Source organism: Oncorhynchus keta, chromosome 13 (assembly GCF_023373465.1).
Source record: "Oncorhynchus keta strain PuntledgeMale-10-30-2019 chromosome 13, Oket_V2, whole genome shotgun sequence".
Classification (NCBI taxonomy): Eukaryota; Metazoa; Chordata; class Actinopteri; order Salmoniformes; family Salmonidae; genus Oncorhynchus; species Oncorhynchus keta.
In genome coordinates, this window is record NC_068433.1 from 16,149,844 (window position 1) to 16,175,143 (window position 25,300).

At 45.3% G+C, this 25,300-nt stretch overlaps 1 protein-coding gene across 1 annotated transcript in view; it reads left to right on the top strand.

The window, feature by feature from the left end:
* Positions 1–25,300, top strand: part of LOC118391947 (DENN domain-containing protein 4C-like) — a 59,328-nt gene that overhangs the window by 29,903 nt on the left and 4,125 nt on the right. The window contains exons 3-28 of the mRNA XM_052459448.1: positions 146–398; positions 953–1,022; positions 2,353–2,522; positions 3,067–3,308; positions 3,545–3,611; positions 3,692–3,750; positions 4,879–5,023; positions 5,234–5,409; positions 5,590–5,690; positions 5,902–6,120; positions 8,953–9,098; positions 9,556–9,594; positions 10,266–10,399; positions 10,557–10,689; positions 15,594–15,800; positions 16,001–16,129; positions 17,240–17,387; positions 17,717–17,851; positions 18,090–18,215; positions 18,368–18,511; positions 18,698–19,818; positions 20,119–20,323; positions 20,619–20,710; positions 20,970–21,145; positions 22,202–22,393; positions 24,793–24,982. Coding sequence (XP_052315408.1) covers positions 146–398; positions 953–1,022; positions 2,353–2,522; positions 3,067–3,308; positions 3,545–3,611; positions 3,692–3,750; positions 4,879–5,023; positions 5,234–5,409; positions 5,590–5,690; positions 5,902–6,120; positions 8,953–9,098; positions 9,556–9,594; positions 10,266–10,399; positions 10,557–10,689; positions 15,594–15,800; positions 16,001–16,129; positions 17,240–17,387; positions 17,717–17,851; positions 18,090–18,215; positions 18,368–18,511; positions 18,698–19,818; positions 20,119–20,323; positions 20,619–20,710; positions 20,970–21,145; positions 22,202–22,393; positions 24,793–24,982 — 4,819 coding nt within the window. The remainder of the gene's footprint in view (positions 1–145; positions 399–952; positions 1,023–2,352; positions 2,523–3,066; positions 3,309–3,544; positions 3,612–3,691; positions 3,751–4,878; positions 5,024–5,233; positions 5,410–5,589; positions 5,691–5,901; positions 6,121–8,952; positions 9,099–9,555; positions 9,595–10,265; positions 10,400–10,556; positions 10,690–15,593; positions 15,801–16,000; positions 16,130–17,239; positions 17,388–17,716; positions 17,852–18,089; positions 18,216–18,367; positions 18,512–18,697; positions 19,819–20,118; positions 20,324–20,618; positions 20,711–20,969; positions 21,146–22,201; positions 22,394–24,792; positions 24,983–25,300) is intronic.

The window sequence follows — 25,300 nt, forward strand, 5'->3', positions numbered from 1 at the left end:
AATGTGTTTGTTGTTTGTATGTATTCATGTGTGATGTGAGTGAATGTGCACATATTATACACTAATATTATCTCTCTCTCCCCCTCTCTCCGTCTCCCCCCCCTCTGTCTGTCTGTCTGTCTCCCCCCCTCTCTCTGTATCTCAGGGTGTTATATGAAGGTAAGGAGCGTCTCATCCAGGGCTGTGAGGTAATCCAGGCCACGCCGTATGGCCGCTGTGCCAACGTCAACAACAGCTCTGCCACCTCGCAGCGCATCTTCATCACCTTACGCCGCGCGCCACCCGTCCAGCCCCAGAACTCCCTGTCCGTCACCGACATCTGCGTCATCGTCACCAGCAAGGGCGAGACGCCGCCACACACCTTCTGCAAGGTGGACAAGAACCTCAACTGTGGCATGGTGAGTTGAGGCCACTGGTAATGAAGTAGGCTCATGACCAACTCAGTGGCCTTGGGATTAGAGTTTCCCTCCTGTGATTGGAAGGTTGGTGCTTCCATCCCTCATCGAGTCATATCAAAGACTCTAAAAATGACACCCGATGCCTCTGCTTGGCACTCTGCATTAGGAGATGGACTAGAGCCCTGTCCAGGCGTGGACTTGTACATCAAGCTCCCTCACGCTACAGAAACAGGAGATGGGCTCCTGCCCTATGGGGAGTTCTGGTTTGGACACGGCTACTTTCTTAACCATGCCCACACACTCAATTACTCTAACACATACCTTTTCGGTTGGTTTACAACATTTCGAACCCCTAGAAGGGTCTTCATCTGGGCCAGAAAGGTAGAGCTTTGGGGAATCAATGGGTGTGGAATGTACCGTATGGAGCTGGAATATACCGTGATATGAAATTCAGGTCATGCCACTCAACCTCGCTGAGAACATTCTGTCGAAATGAATCTTTGAAAATGTTGTTTTGAGCGCAAAGTCACATGGTCTTGTTTTTCCTCCTCCAGTGGGGCTCTAGTGTTTTCCTGTGCTACAAGAAATCCGTGTCGGTGTCCAACTCCATTAATTACAAAGCCGGTGAGTCTCGCACACTATTGGCTCTTTTATTGTTACTCTCAATCTACCCATCTCTCCGCATCAGTCTTTCTTTTCTGCGCTCATTGATGGATAGATATTATTTTCTCTAGCCTTTTGTTCAATGCTGTTTACCATATGTTTCCACTTGCTTCGTGCCTGAGTTGACTTCACAGTAATTGTACGTTTATCTTCTATGATTGATCTGATTTGAAAGGAGCTTTCTGTGTGCTGAAGATAAGACTAAATGCACTGGCAAATGACAATTCTATCTGTCACTCAAATACCTGGAAACTGAACCACACTCTCCCTGATTATTCCTGGAATAAATGGCTAGAAATTAGCAGGTTTGATTTGGGGGCTGTTGTTGGCGTTTTTGAATCTCGATATATGTTTTGCGTCACGAATGCCACCCTATTTCCTATAGGCACTGGTCGAAAGTAGTGTGCTCTGTAGGGAATAGGGTGTCATTTGGGACAAAGTCCTAGGTTGAAATCGCTATTCGTCAACCTGGAGTTTAGAAAAGGGCACTGGCCTCACATTAATGGGTTCACGGCGACTCTCATTAGCACATTTCTGGTGCTAATTTATTTCAAGGTGTAAAATAGTGGTGTGTGTCATTGCTGTCACCTGGTGTCAAATGGTTTATCTTTTCGCTTTTGGGTTTTTCACTTAAAAGACCTCCAAACAGGTTCTTATGGACTATACAAAAGCATGTGTAGAAATGTAATGTTTCTGAAGACATTTACCCCTTAAACCGTTCAGGGGGGTTTATTCACGCTATGTATCCACCTTCTTGTAAATGCAGCAGTTTGTCCCCATCTCCAACTTGCTACTTTTTGAGGTCAGAGCTGGGTGTTGGCTTAGACGGGCCCCGGTTCAGAGACTCCACATGCACACACACTTTATCTTCACTAGGCCTTCTTCCTGTGAGGTGATGACCACACGCTGCTTCCTACCCCGTCTACTCCTTCAGTTGCTTTTTTTTCTCTACAACATTCTCTAACGTTCACAATAGGCCATGGGTGACAAGGCATTGGTCAGCAAAGTGTTGATTTCTTTTGAAAATAATGTGTTCTAAATCTCAACACACTGGCTGATGTTAATGAAGGGATGACAAGTGAAAGTGGTTTGATCTTATTCCAAGTTCTGTCCTTTCAACCTCCTCTCGTCCCTTCAATGTTCTGTTATGATTGTGTAGTGGGATCTGTTGACATCGTGTGTACCCCAGTTAGATCCATATTACATAGCTAGGTTTATTACATGTCTTGTGTGTGTGATTGGCAGTATAAAAAAATAAAAAAATATAGATTGATTGCTCTCTCTCCTCCAGGCCTCATCTTCCGCTACCCAGAGGATGACTATGAGTCCTTCCCCCTGTCGGAGTCTGTGCCCCTGTTCTGCCTCCCCATGGGGGCTAAGATCGAATGCTGGACCCCCAACACACGCTACCCTCTCCCTGTCTTCTCCACCTTTGTGTTAACCAACTCCTCTGGGGACAAGGTAGGTGGACTATAACAATGGAATTATATCAGTGAACAGGGATTTACACTGATTCGTGAATAGATTGATCAGGGCTGTTCCATTTATGTCCTGCAGGGCTGAAACACTTGTTTAGTTTTTCATTAGGAGAGAATGAAAACCGGAAATGTTTTGGTCCTCCAGGACAGGAATTGAATAGCCCTGTGAGAGTTGTCATATAGTCAACATTCAAGTCTCACTTCCTGAGCTGCATGTGACATTGGGATTGGGGAGAATTATTACTTTTCCCCCTCAGGTTGTGTGTATCAAGGCACCTGAATGTCAGCTGCCTCTTGAGCAAACTACAATCTCATCACAAGTTATGTCACAAACCACGTTCCCTGAGCTAGAGGGAGTAGGGAATTTGCTTTTCACAATGTACTTTGCTATATAATTGTTGCATTTCGCAATTTAGTAATGGGTGCATAAATGTTACTCACCCTATCATAAAAATGTGTAAAGGGTGTTCGCTAAAGTCCCTAAAATTCTTGTCAATATATCTTTAATCTAATTTGCTCTGTGCCAGGTGTACGGTGCTGCCATCCAGTTCTATGAGGCCTACCCCATAGATCTCCTCAGTGAGAAGCAGAAGGTGCAGTTGGGCCTGCTCACCACCGTGGAGAAGAAGATGATCCCCAACCGGACAGTCAACACCAACAAGTGCATCTGCCTCCTTTCCCGCTGGCCCTTCTTCGAGTCGTTCCGCAAATTCCTCATGTTCCTCTACAAGCTGTCCGTCTCGGGCCCCCACCCGCTGCCCATTGAAAAGTAAGGATGCCGTCAATGGTGGGGGGGTTGGGGATTTGAGTTGGAGATGTGCTTGATTTAGCTTGGGGTTTTCACTTTTGGGACTATTCCGTTGCTTCATTGTACCAGCAAAACGAAATCAGACGCAGCTCAAGATTAAAGTGTTTGACGCATGTATTTGATCCGGGTCTGGAGAGGAGTAGGTGGGTGTTTTGAAGCTAATGCTATTATTTTGCTTGCGTGTGTTTCTTTGCCAGGCACATCTCCCATTTCATGCACAACGTGTCCTTCCCCTCACCTCAGAGGCCCAGAATCTTGGTCCAGGTGAGATGTCGTTATTTCTGTGCTGGCGAATGCAGTTTATGTTGGTGTCGCTGTTGTGACAGCGTTGTATTCTCTTTCAGCTCTCTGCACACGACACCTTGATGCTCGCACAGCCTGTGTGTACTCCTATGCCTCTCAGGTAAGACCTTTTCTAGGCTATCAACATTTTTTTTTTTTTTTTTCAATGGCTTGATTTCAGAGGGTACGTCCGTTCGACAACTGGTTTAGAGACAGTATAATCTAGATCCTAAGGAAAAACTTCAGTTTCAGAACGAGAGAAAGGGCCCGGTCGTTTCCGTTGTCATGGTAGAGCATCAACTACAGTTTTTCCAGAGGAAATACCGGTGTTAGAAAAGGCAATCATCCACCAAGCACACTCCAAACTTTCTGTCTCTGTAATGCTAAACGCATGAATTACAGTTTTCCCAGGTCAAATATTCACGCTTTGAAACTACCACTGGAAAACAGGCACTAGGACTGTCCCAGAAACAGCACTGCCTGTCTGTCACATTGTGGACAGTTCCGTCATTATTTAGTGCAGAAACACAGCCCCTGTACAGATGAAATAAACTGTTGTGCTGCTATTGCATTCCACCAAGAAACCTCATGTCTTCCATCAGGCTTTTTCCTCTCTACTGTTAATTTCAGAGTAGAATATGTTGTTGCTCAGCTAGTGAGAAGAACAGAAAGGCCTGCACACTTAATATGCTCCCAGTTGACCACCCTCATTGACAACGTTTCGATCCAACGTGGATTTTGTTTGACCTGAAGATCTGTGTCGATTCAAAACGTTGTCAATAAAGGTGGTAAATTGGGAGCATATTCAGCGTGCCGGTCTTTCAGTTCTTTTCATTTTCATAAAGATGTGTCTATGACCACAAACTCTTCAGTAGATGGTCAGCTAGTGAGCTCATGCATTTTGGGACTGAAAGACTTGCTGGCTAGTGCCTTTGGGACAGATTTACAAGCGTTTGCTGCTTTGCGAAGTTTAAACCTATTACTCTCTGCAAATAAAATAAAGTATTTTTCCCCTTAAAAGGTAAAAAAAAAAAGAAGGTTTTGTAATCTGATCTTTTGTCTCAATCCAGTTTACCTTCACCCCTTTCTGATATACCCACACACCTTCTTTACTGCACATGTACCAATCCAACCAACCTTTCATGACCCATTGTATCCCTGAGTCTCGTTTGAATCCTTTCCCCAATACCTCTGTGGTCCTCTCTTCCCAACTCTCCTTTCCCTCTCGTCCCCTCCCCTCTCTCCTCAGTGGTGCAGACTACAGTACACTGCTGATTAACCTGGGCTCAGAGAACTGTGCCACGCTGTTGCACTTTGTCCTGCTGGAGAGTAAGATCCTGCTGCACTCCTTGAGACCCGCTGTACTCACCGGGGTAGCAGAGGCTGTGGTGGCGGTGAGTGATAAAGGATATGGTCATTCAGTTTTAATTGTGACAATTGTTTTTAAAATGGACTATATAAATAAAATAGATGGGTTGGTTGGTTGGTGTTTTTTTAAAAATCCAGTTACCGCTTGTATACATTATGTGGACCGTGTAGGAATGACATTAGGTTAAAATGTGAAATAGAAGTTTGATTTTCTCTGTCTGTGTCCTGCTATCTAGATGATTTTTCCATTCCAGTGGCAGTGCCCGTACATCCCCCTCTGCCCGCTCTCCCTGGCGGGGGTCCTCAACGCACCTTGTCCCTTCATTGTGGGCGTGGACTCCCGCTATTTTGACCTCTATGACCCTCCTCCGGACGTGGTCTGTGTGGACCTGGACACCAACACGATCTACCTGTAAGATCCAGACACTTTAAAGAAGCATTCCCCCATCTGTTAACACACTTATCCTCACTGTTGACGATGCCCCAGAAGCTGTTTTTCAGTCCGTATATCGTATATGAGGTATTTTATAATTTACACTAATATGAGCATATTCCAATAACGCCTTACTAACATTCTGAACCATCTCTGCAGGTCTGATGAGAAGAAACACAGCAACTGGAAGAACCTCCCAAAGAAGCCCTGCAAGAGTCTGTTTAACTCCCTGACCAACCTGCAACACCAGCTGGGAATTGGTACAAACAGTCACATAATTCTAGTTCAACTTTACTCTCGAGTCTCATAGAAATTGCTTCATGCCTGGGACTTGGAACTGTGCTGTAAAATATCTGATACAGCATAGTGTGATTGGTGAAAAGGATATAAGTTAATAGCATGTTTAGCCTACTATCCCTAGTCCTTTAGTATGTGAAATGTAATTATCCCTATCTGGTGGCTGTTTTCCAGTGCGTCGGACGGCCCAGGAGGGCTTGGCGGTGGAGATGACCCCCATCGAGGCGGACTTCACCTGGCACAAGAAGATGACCTCCCTGGAGATGGAGATCCAAGAGGCCCTGCTGCGCTTCATGGCCCACATCCTGAAGGGCTACCGTTCCTATCTCAAACCCATCACCCAGGCCCCCTCCGAGAAGGCCACCTCTGCAGACTCACTATATGACCTACAGGGTTAGTGTGGGTGTGTTTCACCACTCTTATCTCAAACCCATCACCCAAGTCCCCTCCAATAAGGCCACCGCCTCCGACTCACTAAACAAACTACACTGTAACAATGGGGAATAGATTGTTTTTAGTCCTTCATTCATTTATTTACCCACAACATTTATCACGGTACCCAGAACAAAATCTTGCGCACACGCTGTATTGTCTGTCCCGAGAGAGTACACAAAACGGATGTAAAATGTGCTAATGGACAGTTAAGAAAATACTTTTACTTGGCTCATGCGACTCCTTGTGGCGGGCCGGGCGCCTGCAACCTGAATTCGATTGTCAGTTGAACAATGTTTCCTCCGACATATTGATGTGGCTGGCTTCCGGGTTAAGCAAGAGGTCTTACGGCTAGACGTTCCGCTAGTAGAACCCCTCGACAACATCCGGTGAAATGGCAGAGCGCCAAATTCAAATTAAATTGCTACAAATATTAAACTTGAAATCATGAAATCACATTTGCAATACACCAAATTAAAGCTGCACTTGTTGTTAATCCAGTCAATGTCTCAGATTTCAAAAAGCCTTTACGGCGAAAGCAAACCATGTGATTATCTGAAGATAGCACCCCACCAAACGAACACATGACATTCATATTTCAACTCGTCAGGCTCGACACAAAATACAGAAATAACGATATAATTCATGCCTTTGAAGATCTTCTTTTGTTGGCACTCCAATATGTCCCATAAACATCACAAATGGTCCTTTTTGTTTGATTAATTCCATCGTTATATCTCCAAAATGTCCATTTATTTGGAGCGTTTGATCCAGAAAAACATTGTTTCCAACTCGCGCAACATGACTACAAAATATCTAAGTTACCTGTAAACTTGTTCCAAACATTTCAAACAACTTTCCTGATGCAACTTTAGGTATTTTTTAACGTAAATAATCGATCAAATTTAAGACGGGATAAACTGTGTTCAATAGCGGATAAAAACAATGTGGAGTGTGCTTTCAGGTCACGCACCTCTAACAAACAGTACACTTCACTCAACCCTCGTTCTCAACTGCCCTACTTCTTCATTACACAAAGGAAAAACATCAACCAATTTCTAAAGCCTGTTGACATCCAGTGGAAGCAATATGAACCGCAAGCAAGTGCCCCAGACTTCTAGATCCCCGTAGAAAACCCATTGAAAAGAGCGTGACCTCAATTATTTTTTTCCTGGATGGATTTTTCTCGGGTTTTCACCTGCCATATCAGTTCTGTTATACTGACAGACATTATTCAAACTGTTTTAGAAACTTTCAAGTTTTCTATCTCAACCTACCAATTATATGCATATCCTAGCTTCTGGGCCTGAGTAGCAGGCAGTTTACTTTGGGCACGCTTTTCATCCGGACGTGAAAATACTGCCCCCTAGCCCGAAGAGGTTTTAAGAAGCGCGGCTTGGTGGCTCATGTTTCGGCGGACGCATGACTCGATCTTTGCCTCTCCCGAGCTCTTTGGGGAGTTGCAGCGATGAGACAAGATCATAATTGGATATCGCGGAAATTGGGGAGAAAAAGTGGCGTAAAAATACTACCAAAAAAAAAAATGTTTTTGGTAACTGTAAAATGATCATTTATATTTTTTGCATCTAACACCTTTCTCAAAGTATTATTATTGCGCAATGTACAGTACCAGTCAAATTGACACCTATTCATTACAAGGTTTTTCTTTATTTTTACAGCTAAAATAAGCAATGATAAACGACAGTCCATCATTACTTTAAGACATGAAGATCAGTCAAGCGCTATGATGAAACTAGTTCTCATCAGGACCCCCACAGGAAAGGAAGACCCAGAGCTGCCTCTGCTGCAAAGGATAAGTTCATTAGTTACCAGCCTCAGAAATTGTAGCCCAAATAAATGCTTCCGAGTTCAAGTAGCAGACACATCTCAACATTGACTGTTCAGAGGAGACTGAATCTGGCCTTCATGGTCGAATTGCTGCGAAGAAACCACTACTAAAGGACTGCAATAAGAAGAAGAGACCTGCTTGGACCAAATTTGAGATGTTTGTTTCTAACCGCTGTGTCTTTGTGAGCCGCAGAGTAGGTGAACGGATCGTCTCCGCATGAAACATGGAGGTGGGGGTGCTTTGCTGGTGACTTTGTCAGTGATTTATTTCAAATTCAAGGCACACTTAACCAGCATGGCTACCACAGCATTCTGCAGCGATATGCCGTCCCACCTGGTTTGCGCTTATTGGGACTATCATTTTGTTTTTCAACAGGGCAATGACCCAAAACACACCTTCAGACTGTAAGGGTTATTTGACCAAGAAGGAGAGTGATGGAGTGCTGCATCAGATGACCTGACCTCTACAATCACCTGACCACAACCCAAATGGAGATGGTTTGGGATGAGTTGGTCTGCAGAGTGTAGGAAAAGCAGCCAATAACTATATAAACATTCCTCATGGAGCTGGTTGAGAGAATGCCAAGAGTGTGCAAAGCTGCCATCAAGGCAAAGGGTGGCTCGTTTGAAGAATGTCAAATATAAAATATATTTAGTTTTTTTGTTTGCTACATGATTCCATATGTGTTATTTCATAGTGTTGATGCCTTCACTATTATTCTACAATGTAGAAAATAGTCAAAATAAAGAAAGACCCTTGAATGAGTAGTTGTGTCCAAACTTTTGACTGGTACTGTACATTATACATTGTTTTAATGTCATCCAGGAGCTGTGCTAACCAGACAGCGTATCTGACTGCTGCTCCAAGTGTTCATAACAGGCATATCTATACTGAGGGTTTCCTATGGGGTAGGCCCATTGACCTGGCTCTCTGTCCTCTCCCAGGTTTCCTAAAGAGCAGGGAGCGAGCCCACCAGAAGTTCTATTCGCAGCTGACCAAGACTCAGATCTTTATACGCTTCATCGAGGAGTGCACATTCGTCAGCGACAAGGATACAGGCCTTGCCTTCTTCGACGACTGCATTGAGAAGGTGAGCATTATAAAGCAACAGGAGTCCGTGTGGGGGGTCAGTTTCATATCAACTCCGTCGATCCAGGAAGTGAATTGAAATTCAATGAATTGTTTTTAAGTTCCAACAGTGTTCCCTGCAGCTAAAACTGCTTGTAATGATGCCATTTTTTATGCTTTGCCTGCTGGGTTGGCCAATTCCATTATAACACCCATCAAGCCAGGAAGTGAATTGAACATCAATTAATTCATTGAAAATGTATCTTTCAAAATAAACTTCACTTTTTTAGATTTTTTAATTGGAATTTCCCCCCCAAACCCTGCTAGATAAGAACATGGCCCAAGAGCAATGTCAATTTTCTCTTTTTTAAATGTGTTTTATTGTTGCCTCAGTCGTAACATTTCTCCAGGGGAGACTGACGGAGGAAGGCTCATTTTCCTCTGATTTAATCTGTTCTTTTACTTTTTTCCCCCTGCAGCTATTTCCCTCTGATAAAGGCAACGACAAAGGCACTAAGGTAATCCCTCCGACCCTAATCAAGTTTTAAAACATCTCCTTTTCCAACTCTCCTTTTTATGCTTTAGAAGAATGGTTTTAGTGATTTTGATTTGTCTGTGTTTTTATTTATAGATTGTTTTCTATTTAATTTTTACCCCTTTTTCTCCCCAATTTCGTTGTATCCAATTGTCTCATCACTGCAAGTCCCATATGGACTCAGGAGAGGTGACAGTCGAGAGCCATGCATCCTCTGAAACACAACCCAATCAAGCTGCACTGCTTCTTGACACAATGCCCACTTAACCCGGAAGCTAGCCGCACCAATGTGTCGGAGGAAACACCGTACACCTGGCAACCATGTCAGTGTACACTGCGCCCAGCCCGCCACAGGAGTCGCTAGTGCGCGATGGGACAAGGACATCCCTGCCGGCCAAACCCTCCCCTAACCCGGACGATGCTGGGCCAATTGTGTGCCGCCCCATGGGTCTCCCGGTCGCAGCCGGCTGTGACAGAGCCTGGACTCGAACCCAGAATCTCTAGTGGCACAGCTAGCACTGCGATCCAGTGCCTTGGACCACTGTGCCACTCGGGAGGCGTGTGTGTGCGTGTGTGTGTGTGTGTGTGTGTGTGGGGGGGTGTGGGTGGGTGGCCATGTGCGCTGACACTGAGAACATGTTTTCCTTTCCATAGGTGGAGGGTGAGTCCTCGGAGGACACTAAGCTCATGGAACTAGACGAATCACAGAGGAGTGAGCATACAGTCTTCGTCATGCCCCCAGAACCTCCCACCACCGAGGACGAATCTGATCCCCCTACCCGCTACAGGTGAGCTACCCCCCAATACAATGCTGCACCACCAACACATTGACAGCGCAATAACACCAGTGAGACCGGTAGTGTTTTACAGTGGACGTCTGGCTCAGTCTGCATTAGTTTCACTCTCATACCTCTGGTGTTTTTTTTCCCTTTCTCTCTCTGTTAGTTATAAGAGTTTCCCTCGGTTGCGTATGGACCTGTTTGACCGTCCCAAAGAGGTGATACCAGCTCTGAGGAGCAGTACACCAGGGGCCAGCCTGTCCAGCAGCCCTGCACTGCTGGCCAAGAGGACCAAGCAGGTACACGCGCGCGCACAGTGGCAGGACCATGGGGTAGATGCAATGATGTGTACAATAACATAAACGGTCAACCAGAGGATCAGGTGTAACAGGCTAATTCTGGTACAGTACGTTTTATTCGCTTTGAAAAACAACAGGTGTAGACTGACCGTGAAATGCTTACTTACGGGTCCTTTACCAACAATGTAGAGTTAAAGATAAAATAGAAACATGAGGAATACATACACAGTGAATAACAATAAAGGGTGAAAATAACATGGCTATATACAGGACGTACCAGTACCGAGTCGATGTGCAGTGGTATGAGGAAATTGAGATGGGTATGTACATATAGTTAGAGGTAAAGTTACTAGGCAACAGGATGGGTAAAACCGTAGCAGAGCGTACGTGGTGAGTGTGAAAGTGTGTGTGTGGGCGTATTGTGTGTGTGTGGGTAATCCAGTGTGTGCTCATAGTTAGTGCAAAGTGTGTGCGTGCAGTAGGGTGTGTTTCCATTTTTAATGTCAGTGCGTTTCTTGCAAGTTCTAACCCCTAAAATGCAATAATCAATAACAATCTAATACTAAAAATAGCAAGGTAGAACAAAAACACGAGATATAAAAACAAGAACACGATAAAGTAAATAAGCATACTATACACAGGGTCAGTTCCAGTACCATATTTACAATGTGTAGGGGTACTGGATCGATAGAGGTAGATATGTATAGGGCTATGGTGACTAGGCATCAGGATATATGATAAACAGCGTAGCAGCAGTGTATATGATGATTGTATGTGAGGGAGTGTTTGTAGAGTCAGTTTATAGAGTCAATATAAATGTGTGTGTGTGTGTGTGTGTGCAAATTATGGAGTGTATATATATATATATATACGTATGTATATATATATGTATATGTGTGTGTATGTATGTATGTATGTATGTATGTACATACACATACACATACACATACACATATATATACATACATATATATATATACACATATATATATACACATATATATATATATGTATATACACATATATATATACACATATATATATACACATATATATATATATGTATATGTATATATATATACATATATATATATACACATATATATATACACGTACATATACACATATGTACATGTATACATATGTACACATACACATATGTATGTACACATATGTACACATATATACACATACACATACACATATACACATATATATGTACACATACACATATATATACATATACACATACACATATATACATATATACATACACATATACATACACATACACATATATATACACATACACATATATATACACATATATATACACATATATATATACACATATATATACACACATATATACACACATATATACACACATATATATATACATACACATATATATATACATACACATACACATATACATACACATATATATATACATACACATACACATATATACATACACATACACATATATATATACATACACATATATATATACATACACATATATATATACATACACATATATATATACATATATACACATATATATATACATATATACATACATACACATATATACATACATATATACACATACACATATATATATATATACACATACACATATATATATACATATATATATATACACATATATATATACACATATATACATACATACACACAAGTATGTGGACACCCCTTCAAATGAATGGATTTGGCTATTTCAGCCACCCGTTGCTGACAGATGTATAAAATCGAGCACACAGCCATGCAATCTCCATAGACGAACATTGGCAGTAGATTGGCCCGTACTGAAGAGCTCAATGACTTTCAAAGTGGCACTGTCATAGGATCAAGTCAGTTCGTCGAATTTATACTCTGCTAGAGCTACCCCGGTCAACTAAGTGTTGTTACTGGGAAGTGGAAATGTCTAGGAGCAACAATGGCTTAGCTGCGAAGTGGTAGGCCACACAAGCTCACAGTACGGCACTGCCGAGTGCTGTAGCTCGCAACATTCACTACCAAGTTCTAAACTGCCTCTGGAAGCAACGTCAGCACAATAACTGTTTGTTGGGAGCTTCGTGAAATGGGATTCCTTGGCTGAGCAGCCGCACACAAGGCTAAGATCACCATGTGCAATGCCAAGCGTCATCTGGAGTGGTGTAAAGCTCGCCGCCATTGGACTCTGGAGCAGTGGAAATGTGTTCTCTGGTGTGGTGAGTCACGCTTCACCATCTGGCAATCAGATGGACAAATCTTGGTTTGGTGGATCCCAGTCGAAAGCTACCTGCCCCAATGCATAGTGCCAACTGTGAAGTTTGGTTAAGGAGGAATAATGGGTCTGTTTTTCGTGGTTCAGGCTAGGCTCCTTAGTTCCAGTGAAGGGAAATCTTAGCGCTACAGCATACAATGACATTCTAGACCATTCTGTGGTTCCAAGTTTGTGGCAACAGTTTTGGGAAGACCCTTTCCTGTTTCAGCATGACAATGCCCCCATGCAGAAAATGGATGTCCATACAGAAATGTTTTTTTGAGATAGGTGTGGAAGAACTTGATTGGCCTGCACCTCAATCCCATCTAACATCTTTGGGATAAATTGGAACGCCGATTGTGAGCCAGGCCTAACCGCCCAACATCAGTGCCTGACCTCACTTATGCTCTTGTGGCTGAATGGAAGCAAGTCCCCGCAGCAATGTTCCAACATCTAGTGGAAAGCCTTCCCAGAAGAGTGGAGGCTGTTATTGCAGCAAAGGGGGGGACCAACTCCGTATTAAATGCCCATGATTTTGGAATTATATGTTCGATGAGCAGGTGTCCACATGTTTTTGGTCATGTGGTGTATTTAGTTAGCTATTTAGCAGTCTTATGGCATGGGGATAGAAGCTGCTCAGGAGCCTGTTGGTGTCGGGATTGATGTGCCGGTACCACTTGCCATGCGGAAGCAGAGAGAACAGTCTATGGCTTGGGTGGTTGGAGTTAACTATTTTTCAGGCATTCCTTTTACACCGCCTGATATAGAGGTCCTGGATGGCAGTACAGCTGTAGACGTTTTTTAAGATTTGAGGGCCAATGTCAAACCTTTTCAACCTCCTAAGTGGGTGTAGACACCAGGGAACTTGAAGCTCTTGACCAGCTCAACTACAGCCCCATCGATGCCAGGTCTCTGACCTCTTCCCTATAGGCTGCCTCATCGTCGTTGGTGATCAGTCCTACCACTTGTCGTCAGAGACCACGCAGTCCTGGTTGAACAAGGAGTACAGGAGGGGATGAATTGCACACCCCTGAGGGGCCCATGTGTTGATGGTCAGTGTGGCTGATGATGCTAAGGGGCGATAGTCATTTAGGCAGATTACCTTGGTGTTCTTGGCATGAGGACTATGGTGGTCTGCTTGAAACAAATTGGTATTACAGACCAGGTGAGTGAAGACACTTGCCAGCTAGTCAGCGCATGCTCTGAGTACGTGTCTTGGTATTTTGTCTGACCCCGTGGACCTTGCGAATGTTAATCTGTTTAAAGGTCTTACTCACATCGGCTCTGGAAAGCGAGATCACACAGTTCTGATCAGCTGGGGCTCTCATGCATGGTTCAGTGTTGCGTGCCTCGAAGCTGTTCTGATGTCCAGATGCTGTTTTTGGTCGTAGGAAATTATGGCGGAGACATTATGTTAAAAAAAAGGGGGGAAAAAAGCAGAACTGCTCAGGAGCCCGTAAAACTGCTACAATTCACTGCAGCGCCATCTTTGTCAACACACATTGGTCAACAACATTGTCCTGATCATTTTAGTTTTACTCACTGTGTCCTGTCTACTGCCCTGACCACATGACCAATTCCCCAATCAGGGAATAACGTTGCGTGCCATGGACGCTGTCGGCTGCTGAGTCATTCTCTCACCTGGTGTTCCAAATGGCACCCTGTTCCCTATATAGTACTGTACTTTTCACCAGGGCCTATAGGGTAGTGTGTGCACTATGTAGGAAATATGGTGCCATTTTGGACAACCATTCTCCTTCTGGAATGGTACACAGGCTGGTTCTAATAAAAATAAGTCACTCACCACTGTCATCAGCAGCAACTTATTTACAATGGGGCAGAGTAGAATAGCAGACTCTGGGCTATAACGCTGCTGCTCTTTGACTTTTGTCTAGGCCAAGTACAGACAACCAGCTTACTTTGGACAGAGATGGAAGAGGGGGTGTGTGTGTTTTGGGGGAGGGGAAAGGGGGTCACTGTGACCCGTTTTTAGAATAATAGACCTCCCAGGAAACGGGCTTATTTTGTCTTGTTTTGTCATTCTCTGCTTTTGTGGGAGGCCAATATATTTTTCCAGGTCAGACCAAACTGTTTGCTGTGTATGTGTAGCGCTTGTCTGGCTACATGTAGAAGACCTAAAAAGTACCTTGAAAATAAATGGATTACATAATATAAACTGGGTGATTCGAGCCCTGAACGCTGATTTGGCTGAAAGCCGTGGTATGTTAGACCGTATACCATGGGTTTTACAAAACATTTATTTTTACTAATCTAATTATATAAATATATTCCATACTATGCACCACACATTTTTATATTCACACACATACCACAAACGTGGTGGGTGTCAGTATGTGGGTGTTAATATTTCTGTGGCACTTGAAAGACCTCAGAAGGACACATGCAGTATTATTAGGCCATTGTTGTACGGAGGCAGGGAAGGAAGGTTCACCATTAGGAACGTGCACAGTCACACACTCTCCTCCCAACTCTGACCATGAGGAAATAGCACAAGATAATAATAAACTTAAAATCATCTGGAATCACACATAATCATTCAATTGTATTCATGTCTCCCACCCCCATTAAATAAAGCTAATTTAAACTGAACAGAAATGCCCCTCTGCAGGAGATCAAGCTGGCCTACAAGATGGCCAAGCGCTTCTACTCCGACCCTCCGCTGTGGGCCAAGTGTCTGTTCAGCCACTGCTACAGTCTGTGGTTCATCTGTCTGCCCGTGGGGGTGAGGCTGGTCCAGTCAAAGAGCTGGGCCATGCAGCAAGCCTACAACGTCCTGCTCAAGATGAGGACGTCTGAGGTGGAGGTCCTGGATGAGGTGAAGGGAGGGGGGTTGGGTTGTGGGGTTGTGGGGATGGGGTGGGGATTGGTATGTAAGGGGGGGGTGTGTTTGTCAATGTTAACATTGTGTGTGTGTGTGTGTGTGTGCGCCATTTCCACTACAGGGGTAACGACTACAGTGGAAGTATACTGTAGCTATTAGGTTGTTATTATGAGCCACCATCTCTCCCTCTGTAGGTGTGTTACCGTGTAGTGATGCAGCTGTGTGGTTTATACGGTCAGCCGGTCATGGCCGTCCGTGTTCTGGTGGAGATGAAGAAGGCAGGGGTGCACCCTAACGCAATCACCTATGGCTACTACAACAAGGTGGGTTACTTTAACCAGCCCATACACTTACAGGTAACTGCCAAAATAGTTTCTTAATTGGCCGCTGGCCAGAACGGCTTCAATGCGCCTTGTTACAGATTCTACAAGTGTCTGGAACTTTATTGGAGAGATGCGACATCATTCTTCCACGAGAAATTCCATAATTTGGTGTTTTGTTGATGGTGGTAGAAAATGCTGTCGCAGGCGCCGCTCCAGAATCTCCTTTAAGTGTTCAATTGGGTTGAGATTTGGTGACAGAGACATGTATGTATACACTACTGTTAAAAAGTTTGGTCACTTAGAAATATTTTTTATCCAATAAAATAACATCAAATTGATCAGAAATATAGTGTAGACATTGTTATTGTTGTAAATGACTATTGTAGCTGGAAATGGCAGGTTTTTTTAAATGGAATATCTACAGTCGTACAGAGGCCCATTATCAGCAACCATCAACTTTTGTTATATATATATATATTAATGTATATTGCCAAAATAATGGGCAACTGGGTATTTGTATACTTGGCCCTAAGCATAATGGGATGTTAATTACTTAGGAACCATACCTGTCTGGAGGCACCTGCTTTCAATATACTTTGTATGCCTCATTTACTCACGTGTTTCCATTATTTTGGCAGTTACATGTACATACAGTCCAATTAGCTCCCTGACCCATCTCCTTTGACCCTTCAGTGTTTGGTCTGGATAGGGTTGAAGGGATAGATTTGGGCAATTTCCCGAGAGTGAAAAATTCATGGACACCATTTCAGTGTATGAAGGAAGTTTGCAGTAGTTTTGTGAGATAATACTAACTAGCGTTAGTGCAATGACTGGAAGTCTACAGGAAACATTGGCATGCTACCTTCATACTGGACACAGACATAAAAATGGTATCCACTAGTTTATCAGGCTCTGAGGAAGTAGATAAAGGGCTTCATTACCAAAATATCGAACTATCCCTTTAAGATGTTTAGTGGTGGAGATTCCACCATATTGCTTGTATCTTATATATCTGCAAACATTTAAGATTAGGGCACTTTAAACTAGCTCATACAAATACCTAAATTCAAAGCAGGTCCATGTTAACTTGCAATCTGCTCTTTCCTCCAGGCTGTTCTGGAAGGCCCCTGGCCAAGTCGGAACCGCAGCGGTCTCTTCATGTGGGCCAAGGTTCGCAACGTGGTGCGCACTGTGGCCCAATTTAAACAGGCACTCCACCGGATGCCCGCCACGAAAGGACCCACCATCATCACGACAGGTGAGGTGTCAGAACACTACAGGGACAGAGCATGAGAGAGTGTCCTTCACTTAGGTTGGAGTAGAATCACAACAGGTTTTGCACCAAATTCATATTTCTTTCTAAATGTTTTAAATCCATTTTAACGATGCAATGTGATGAATAAGTGCTTGATTGTAGGACAGTAATGTTGATTCACAATAATACAGTATTATACTGTACAGGCTGTATTGCTTTGTTTCTTTGTATAACTACTACATGTTAAAGGGCAGTAGCTCCCTTTTACCTTACTCACCTAAAACTCTGATCTGGGACACAGGAAGTGATGTAGGCTTGTTCTCTGTCTGTAGTGGTGTCGGTGAGCGGCGACGTGCTGAGCCACGGGAGTGCAGACCACTCCAGTGAGGTGAACGGAGAGGATCACACGCTGTTCGCACGCAGCCTCATCATAGGAGACGCCGCCACGGACAACCACTGCAGCACAGGTAGGCTGCAGCACAGGTAGGCTGCAGCACAGGTAGGCTGCAGCACAGGTAGGCTGCAGCACAGGTAGGCTTGCAGCCTGGAAACACTGGACCAGGCCACTCACACAACTTTGCCCAGCCCCTTGCTGCTAGACCCTAACCCCTAGGTACTAGCCTATAGCTCCGAGCCCCAACTCCTTAGATATGCACAGATCTGAACGGACTGGGTAGATGACAACAATATGTTTGTGTCCCACAGGAGGTCAGTCTGACCAGGGCTACGGCTCTAAAGATGAGCTGCATCAGGTGCAAGTGGATTTGGCTCCATCAGCAGCCCCTCTTGTCGATGTGGATCACCGCAGCAAGCACAAAGCACAGCACAATGGTAACCAAATTAGGCATTTCCAAAATATATACGCCAGTCTAATCTAGAAGAACGCATCTGCTGGTTGAGCATGCATTTTTATTCAGGATTTTCTGTCAGCAAAAATTAATAAAATAAAAATGTTCACTTGATGTGGGATAATGTCTCTTCAGGTGGGGACATAGCTGGCTCGGTGGACAGTTCTGTGGTCGTAGCGGAGCCCACCAGCCCTGTTGAAGCCATCCCACATGTCCCCAGCATCGTCAAGCTGTCCACAGGAGGGAGCTTCGATACTGCCATGAAGAGAGGAGAAACTGGTAAGTGACAGGAGCAGACCCAAACTTATAAACCTAATCTCAATCTGAGGTTGACACATTTGATATTAAGGGTAACGTCTGCAATATCACTGAACTCTGGGGGGGGTGGTTTATTTGAGTAAACTTCCGGACAGAAAAAGGTCCCCAGAATTGAAGGCATGCTTCTGTGTTCCTCTCTACCACCAGCCCCAGGGAAGCTGTTCTCTTTGCGCAGCCAGAGCGAGAATGTCTCTCTGCCGGAGGAGGGTGAGTCTACAGCCCCGGGTGGCTCTGGGGAGACGGGGCCTGCAGTTCAGGGGCAGGGCCAGCGCCAGAAGGCCTTCTCGGAGCGCAGCTGCAGCTTCAGCGTCGAGAGTCGTGCCGGCATGCTGATGGAGAAAAATGGTGTGGATCATATCGCGAGACGCATGGGTGCCGATGCCCGAATCCTCGCCGATGCCCTTTCTGGGTGTGGCACCACCCAACCACCTACAAATCCACCATCAAAGGCCCTTTTTAAGGAGTTGGAGTCAGAGGAGGGGCGTTGTCCGATGCTGGGGAAACTGTCAGAGGAGGAGGGTCCTGTAATGGACCCAACCCCATTGGAGGAGGGGCTAGGGAAAGAGGAGGAGAGAATGGACGGGGAGGATGAGATGGGACTGAAGTTGGAAGAGGAAGGAGATTCAGGGGGAAGGGGTGATAGCTCTCTGCCAACCCTGGAGATGAAGGAGGTGGATGTGGGGGCTGATCCCCTCTCCCTGCTGGTCTCAGAGCACGAAGAGTTGGCCTCCGTAACCAGCCAGGAGCTGCCGCACTCCCTGCCTGCCGTGGTGTCCCGAAACCTGGCAGACGAGATTGAGATGTACATGAGCCTGCGAAGCCCACTGGGCCCCAAGTCCTCCAGTATGGAGTTCCAGCAGGGGGGGCAGGGAGGGGACTCTTCCCCGGACACTGCCCCAGTTAAACAAGCTCTAGAACGGAGGTCCAGCCTCCCTGTGCCCCCTGTCAAACACCCAGGGGGTTCAAGCGGGGACTCGACGCCCAAACGCAGCCCTGCTGCTGTCACGCGCTCCAAGACCTTCGCCGTTATGGCCACAAGGAGCCGCGGTGTTGTGGCCAGCCCGAGGTCGTCACTGACTGCGCTGGTGAGGTCATCGCAAAATGGCTCGCTGGGCTCGGTCATCAACTCCATCTCAGGCATGAAGATGGACACCCTGCTCTCTGGTCCCAAGATGGACGTGTTGAAGTCAGGCATGAAGCAGGCAGGGAACCTGGCCAGCAAAGTGTGGGGGGCTGTGGCCTCCGCCTATTCCTACTCCGATGACGAGGTGAGCGGGGATGGACTGCAGAACATACATACATAGATTAACTAAGAAATAACCGTAAAATGGTAATTAATTGCACAAAAATAACCTGCAACAGCCGGATGATATAGATACCACACAGTCAAACACCATTATATACAGAAAAATGATGTAAGACTTTCATTATTCAAGCAGAGCTTCTCATTTCAGTTTCACCTCGCAAATCATATTGTAGAATGCATTCAATGTTGTACATGGGAATAATATGAAGATTCACAATCGTTTGGAAGTTTGAATTTTTTCTTATTTCCCCCCTCTCCCCAGGATGAGCTGGCCCCGGGCTACAGGGATAGGGATAGTTTCCCTGCCGGGCTGGATGAGTCCATGCTGTCAGGGGGTGGAGGAGGGGACAGTCCCACCCACAGAGGGCCAACCCAAGGCCTGGTGTCCAACGGACTGACACAGAGCAGCACCAGCCTGGCCAGCAGCAGTAGCAGCAGTGACACAGGGAGAGGACCTCACTCCACACGTAAGACGCACGCGCGCGCGCACACACACAGCTTATATAAATACAAAAGTATTTAGGCATATACTCACATACTCCTATATATGCATGCAGAGACAAACAACGTTACCTGTATACACAGTCGCAACGTTACCTGTATACACAGTCGCAATGTTACCCGTATAAACAGTCGCAACGTTACCTCTGCGCGCACAGTTAACACACAAATATGTAGACGGGTGTATGGTTGAAAACTGTGTAGAAGTGAGTGACTGTATACTCTCTCTGTGTGTGTGTGTGTGTGTGTGTGTGTGTGTAGTGACTCCAGGACGGCCAGGGAGAGGTCCAGACTCTGATCAAGGCTCCCACCACACCAGCTCCTCAAGTATCTACCAAAACTGTGCCCTAGAGGTGAGAATATCATACTCACAATTACTGGCTACAGTACTCAACATACTGTCTCACCGAGTCAAAGAGTGAGTACAAGTGCTTTAATAACCTGGCAGTACATACATGGGAGCTAGAGAGTCATTATAGAATGTGATATCTTGCTATCCATAACATGAGTTTGCTGCTGTTATCTAGCCAGGGAGCCTCAAGTAGCCTATGCCAGGTGCATCTGTAATGTTTCTGTGTGTGTGTGTGTGTGTGCGTTTCCGCATGTTCCTAGGTACTGATGTCCAGCTGCTCCCTGTGTCGGTCCTGTGAGTGTCTGGTGTACGACGAGGAGATCATGGCGGGCTGGACGGCAGACGACTCCAACCTCAACACCACCTGTCCTTTCTGCCGCGCTGCCTTTCTGCCTCTGCTCCACGTCGAGTTCCACGACCTGCGCACCAACACAGCGTGGGTGTCTGTGGATTTGTTGATCGTTGAATAGATCTGTTTAATAGTACATTTTCCCGGTTTAAAACCCAGTGATTTCCCTGTTTTATATACACTACCGTTCAAAAGGTTGGTGTCACTTAGAAATGTCCTTGTTTTTGAAAGAAAAGCACATTTTGTCCATTAAAATAACATCAAATTGATCAGAAATTCAGTGTAGGCATTGTTAATGTTGTAAATGACTTTAAGTTGACTCAGGTTTGCCAAAAAGCATCTGGAAGCACCTGGATGATCATCAAGACTCTGAATGTTCTATGGACAGATGAGTCTCAACTTTTTGGACCACATGGGTCCCGTTATGCCTGGCAAATCGAACACCGCGTTCCACACTAAGGACCTTATACCAACGGTCCAGCATGGTGGTGGTGGTAGTGTGATGGTTTGGAGACGCTTTGCTGCCTCAGTACCTGGATGACTTACATTTACAGAGCAGAATTCACGGTTACTTCTATATCAGAGAATTCTGCAGGAGAATGTCAGGCCATCCGTCTGTGAGCTGAAGCTCAGCTGGTTCATGCAGCAAGAAAATGATTCGAAACACACTATCAAGTCGACATGAAAATGGCTAAAAAGTTGAAGTTTTGGAATGGCCTAGTCAAAGTCCAGACCTAATCCCAATAGAGATGTGGCAGGACTTGAAACGAGTAGTTCATACTTGAAAACCCACAAATGTCGCTGAGTTAAAGCAGTTCTGCGTGGAAGAGTGGGCAAAAATTCCTCCACAGCGACGTGAGAGACTGATCAACAACTACAGGAAGTGTTTGGTTGCAGTCATTGCAGCTAAAGGTGGCATTGGGTGTTGCATAACTTTGTTTATGAAATGAATTAAATAAGTATGTAATTGTTGGTTCCCTTTATCTAAAATTAGGTTTTGGTTGAAGATCTGATAGCATTCAGTATAAAAATATAAGAAATAGAGACGACTAGAAATGGGGAAAATACTTTTTCACAGTACTGTATATGGCTGGATAGTTGTGTATGCTCTATTCTGTTTCAAAGTGTTGATCTCTCCTACAGGTTCTACCTGAAGCCCAGTGCATCAGGAGACAGTATCCACAGCACCAGCCACCAGCCCACAACTACAGACTCCACCGTGCTCGGGGTTGGGGGTGCAGCCGACACCCCGCGCCCGGACCTCATCAGCTTCCCAGAATCCTCCTCTGAGCACCCAGGGGAGGCTCCAGCCAGCCAAACCGCCACTCACAAGAGGTCTGTTCACAGAAATGCCTGTTTCATGAATGACTTGGTGACTATACTAACACAGGAAGAACCCAGATGTTTCACCGGATGTATAAATCTGGTGAGGAGAGGAAATGCAACTGGGCCTACATTCTGCAGACGTTCCCTAACAGAAATATGCAAATGCATGTTGGAATGCGCCAATATGGTCTCGTTAGCTTGTTCTTGACTCTGCCCACTGTGCTTAATTTGCTCCCATTGAAAAGAACACAGATGAAGTATCTTGGTTTAGTTCTATATATAAACTCAGCAAAAAAGAAATGTCCCTTTTTCAGGACCCTGTCTTTCAAAGAAAATTCGTAAAAATCCAAATAACTTCACAGATCTTCATTGTAATGGGTTTAAACACTGTTTCCCATGCTTGTTCAATGAACCACAAACAAATAATGAACATGCACCTGTGGAATGGTCGTTAAGACTAACAGCTTACAGACGGTAGGCAATTAAGGTCACAGTCATGAAAACTTAGGACACTAAAGAGGCCTTTCTACTGACTCTGAAAAACACCAAAAGAAAGATGCCCAGGGTCCCTGCTCATATGCGTGAATGTGCCCGTAGGCATGCTAAAAGGAGGCATGAGGACTGCAGATGTGGCCAGGGCAATAAATTGCAATGTCCGTACAGTGAGACGCCTAAGACAGCGCTACAGGGAGACAGGACGGACAGCTGATCGTCCTCGCAGTGACAGACCACGTTTAACAACACCTCAGCAGGATCATCGGAACATCACACCTGCGGGACAGGTACAGGATGGCAACAACAACTACCAGAGTTACACCAGGAACGCACAATCCCTCCGTCATTGCTCAGACTGTCCGCAATAGGCTGAGAGAGGCTGGACAGAGGGCTTGAAGGCCTGTCGCAAGGCAGGTCCTCACCAGACATCACTGGCAATAATGCCCCCTATGGGCACAAACCCACCGTCGCTGGACTAGACAGGACTGGCAAAAAGTGCTCTTCACTGACGAGTCAGGGTTTTATCTCACCAGGGGCGATGGTCGGATTCACATTTATCGTCGAAGGAATGAGCGTTACGTCAAGGCCTGTACTCTGGCGCGGGATCGATTTGGAGGTGTAGGGTCCGTCATGGTCTGGGGCGGTGTGTCACAGCATCATCGGACTGAGCTTGTTGTCATTGCAGGCAATCAACGCTGTGCGTTACAGGGAAGACATCCTCCTCCCTCATGTGGTACCCTTCCTGCAGGCTCATCCTGTCCTGGCCTTCCAGTATGACAATGCCACCACGCTCAAAAGGAGCAGTATGGCTGATTTCCTGCAAGACAGGATTCAGTGAAGAGCCCGGATCTCAATCCCATTGAGCACGTCTGGGACCTGTTGGATCGGAGGGTGAGGGTTAGGGCCATTTCCCCCCAGAAATGTCCAGGAACTTGCAGGTGCCTTGGTGAAAGAGTGGGGTAACATCTCACTGACAAATCTGGTGCAGTCCATGAGGAGGAGATGCACTGCAGTACTTAAGGCAGCTGGTAGCCACACCAGTTACTTACTGGCTTTTGATTTTGACCCCCCTTTGTTCAGGGACACATGATTCCCTTTCTGTTAGTTACATGTCTGTGGAACTTGTTCAGTTTGTCTGTTGTTGAATCTTGTTATGTTCATACAAATATTTACCATATATATATTTGTTAAGTTTGCTGAAAATAAATGCAGTTGACAGTAAGAGGACATGTCTTTCTTTGCTGAGTTTAAATATATATATTTGTGTGTTAAAAAAAAGTTTTTTTCCAACGCTCCTTTTTCTCCCCAATATTGTGGCATCCAATTGGTAGTTAGTCTCGTGTCATCGCTGCACCTCCCGTACGGACATGGCATCCTCCGAAACACAACCCAGCCAAGCTTGACTGCTTCTTGACAACAACACCCACTTAACCCGGAAGCCAGCCGCACCAGTGTGTCAGAGGAAACACCGTACTCCTGGCAACCGTGTCAGCGTGCACTGCGCCCGGCTCACCACAGGAGTCGCTAGTCCCCGATGGAACAAGGACATCCCTGCCGGGCCAAACCCTCCCCTAACCTGGACGACACTGGGCCAATTGTGCACCGCCCCATGGTTCTCCCAGTCACGGCCGGCTGCGACAGAGCCTGTACTCGAACCCAGAATCTCTAGTGGCACAGCTAGCACTGCAAGCTAGTGCCTTAGACCACTGCGCCACTCAAGGCCAGTTCTAAATATATTTGATACTATTATAAGGGCATCACGTGTATCCTAATGATGCTAACTTCTTCCTCTTTTAAATTGAACTGTCAGAGCCGAAACATCACAAGCTGACGACTTGACTCGCACTTGCTGTAAATGTTTGTTAAAAGTTCCTATGTCTCTGTATTTGCCCTCTCCTCTGTACGTTTGTCAGTTTGGTACCGGTACCGGAGCCGGCTCAGTCGGACCCTCTGGGCTTGCTGGAACACCAGGCAGGGAAGCGGGGGACTTCTCTGACGCGCAGTAACAGTGTAGGCGGGCCACTACAGAGCCTGGTCTCTTACCAGAGACAACCCGGACACGGCGTGTCCACCACCAGCCTGCCCTGCAGCCTGACAGAGGTGGTGAGTGTCCTTAGAATGTTTTCATAACGTATCAATAATGTCCTCACAATGTCCCAGTAATGTCGTTGCAATCCTTACCACTCCAGGACTTGAGTCAATTACATTTCAGTAAAGTCAATTCAGGGTATCAATTGAAATTCATCTTTGCGTCGAAAATGACTTTCTGTTTGTGGACTTTCATTGAAATGTAATTTTCCGGTACTCTAAAAGTGCAGCATCTATACTGGCCATGCAGTTACAGTGCATTCGGAAAGTATTCAAACCCTTGACTCTTTGCACATTTTGTTGCAGCTTTATTCTGAAAGGGATTACATTTTT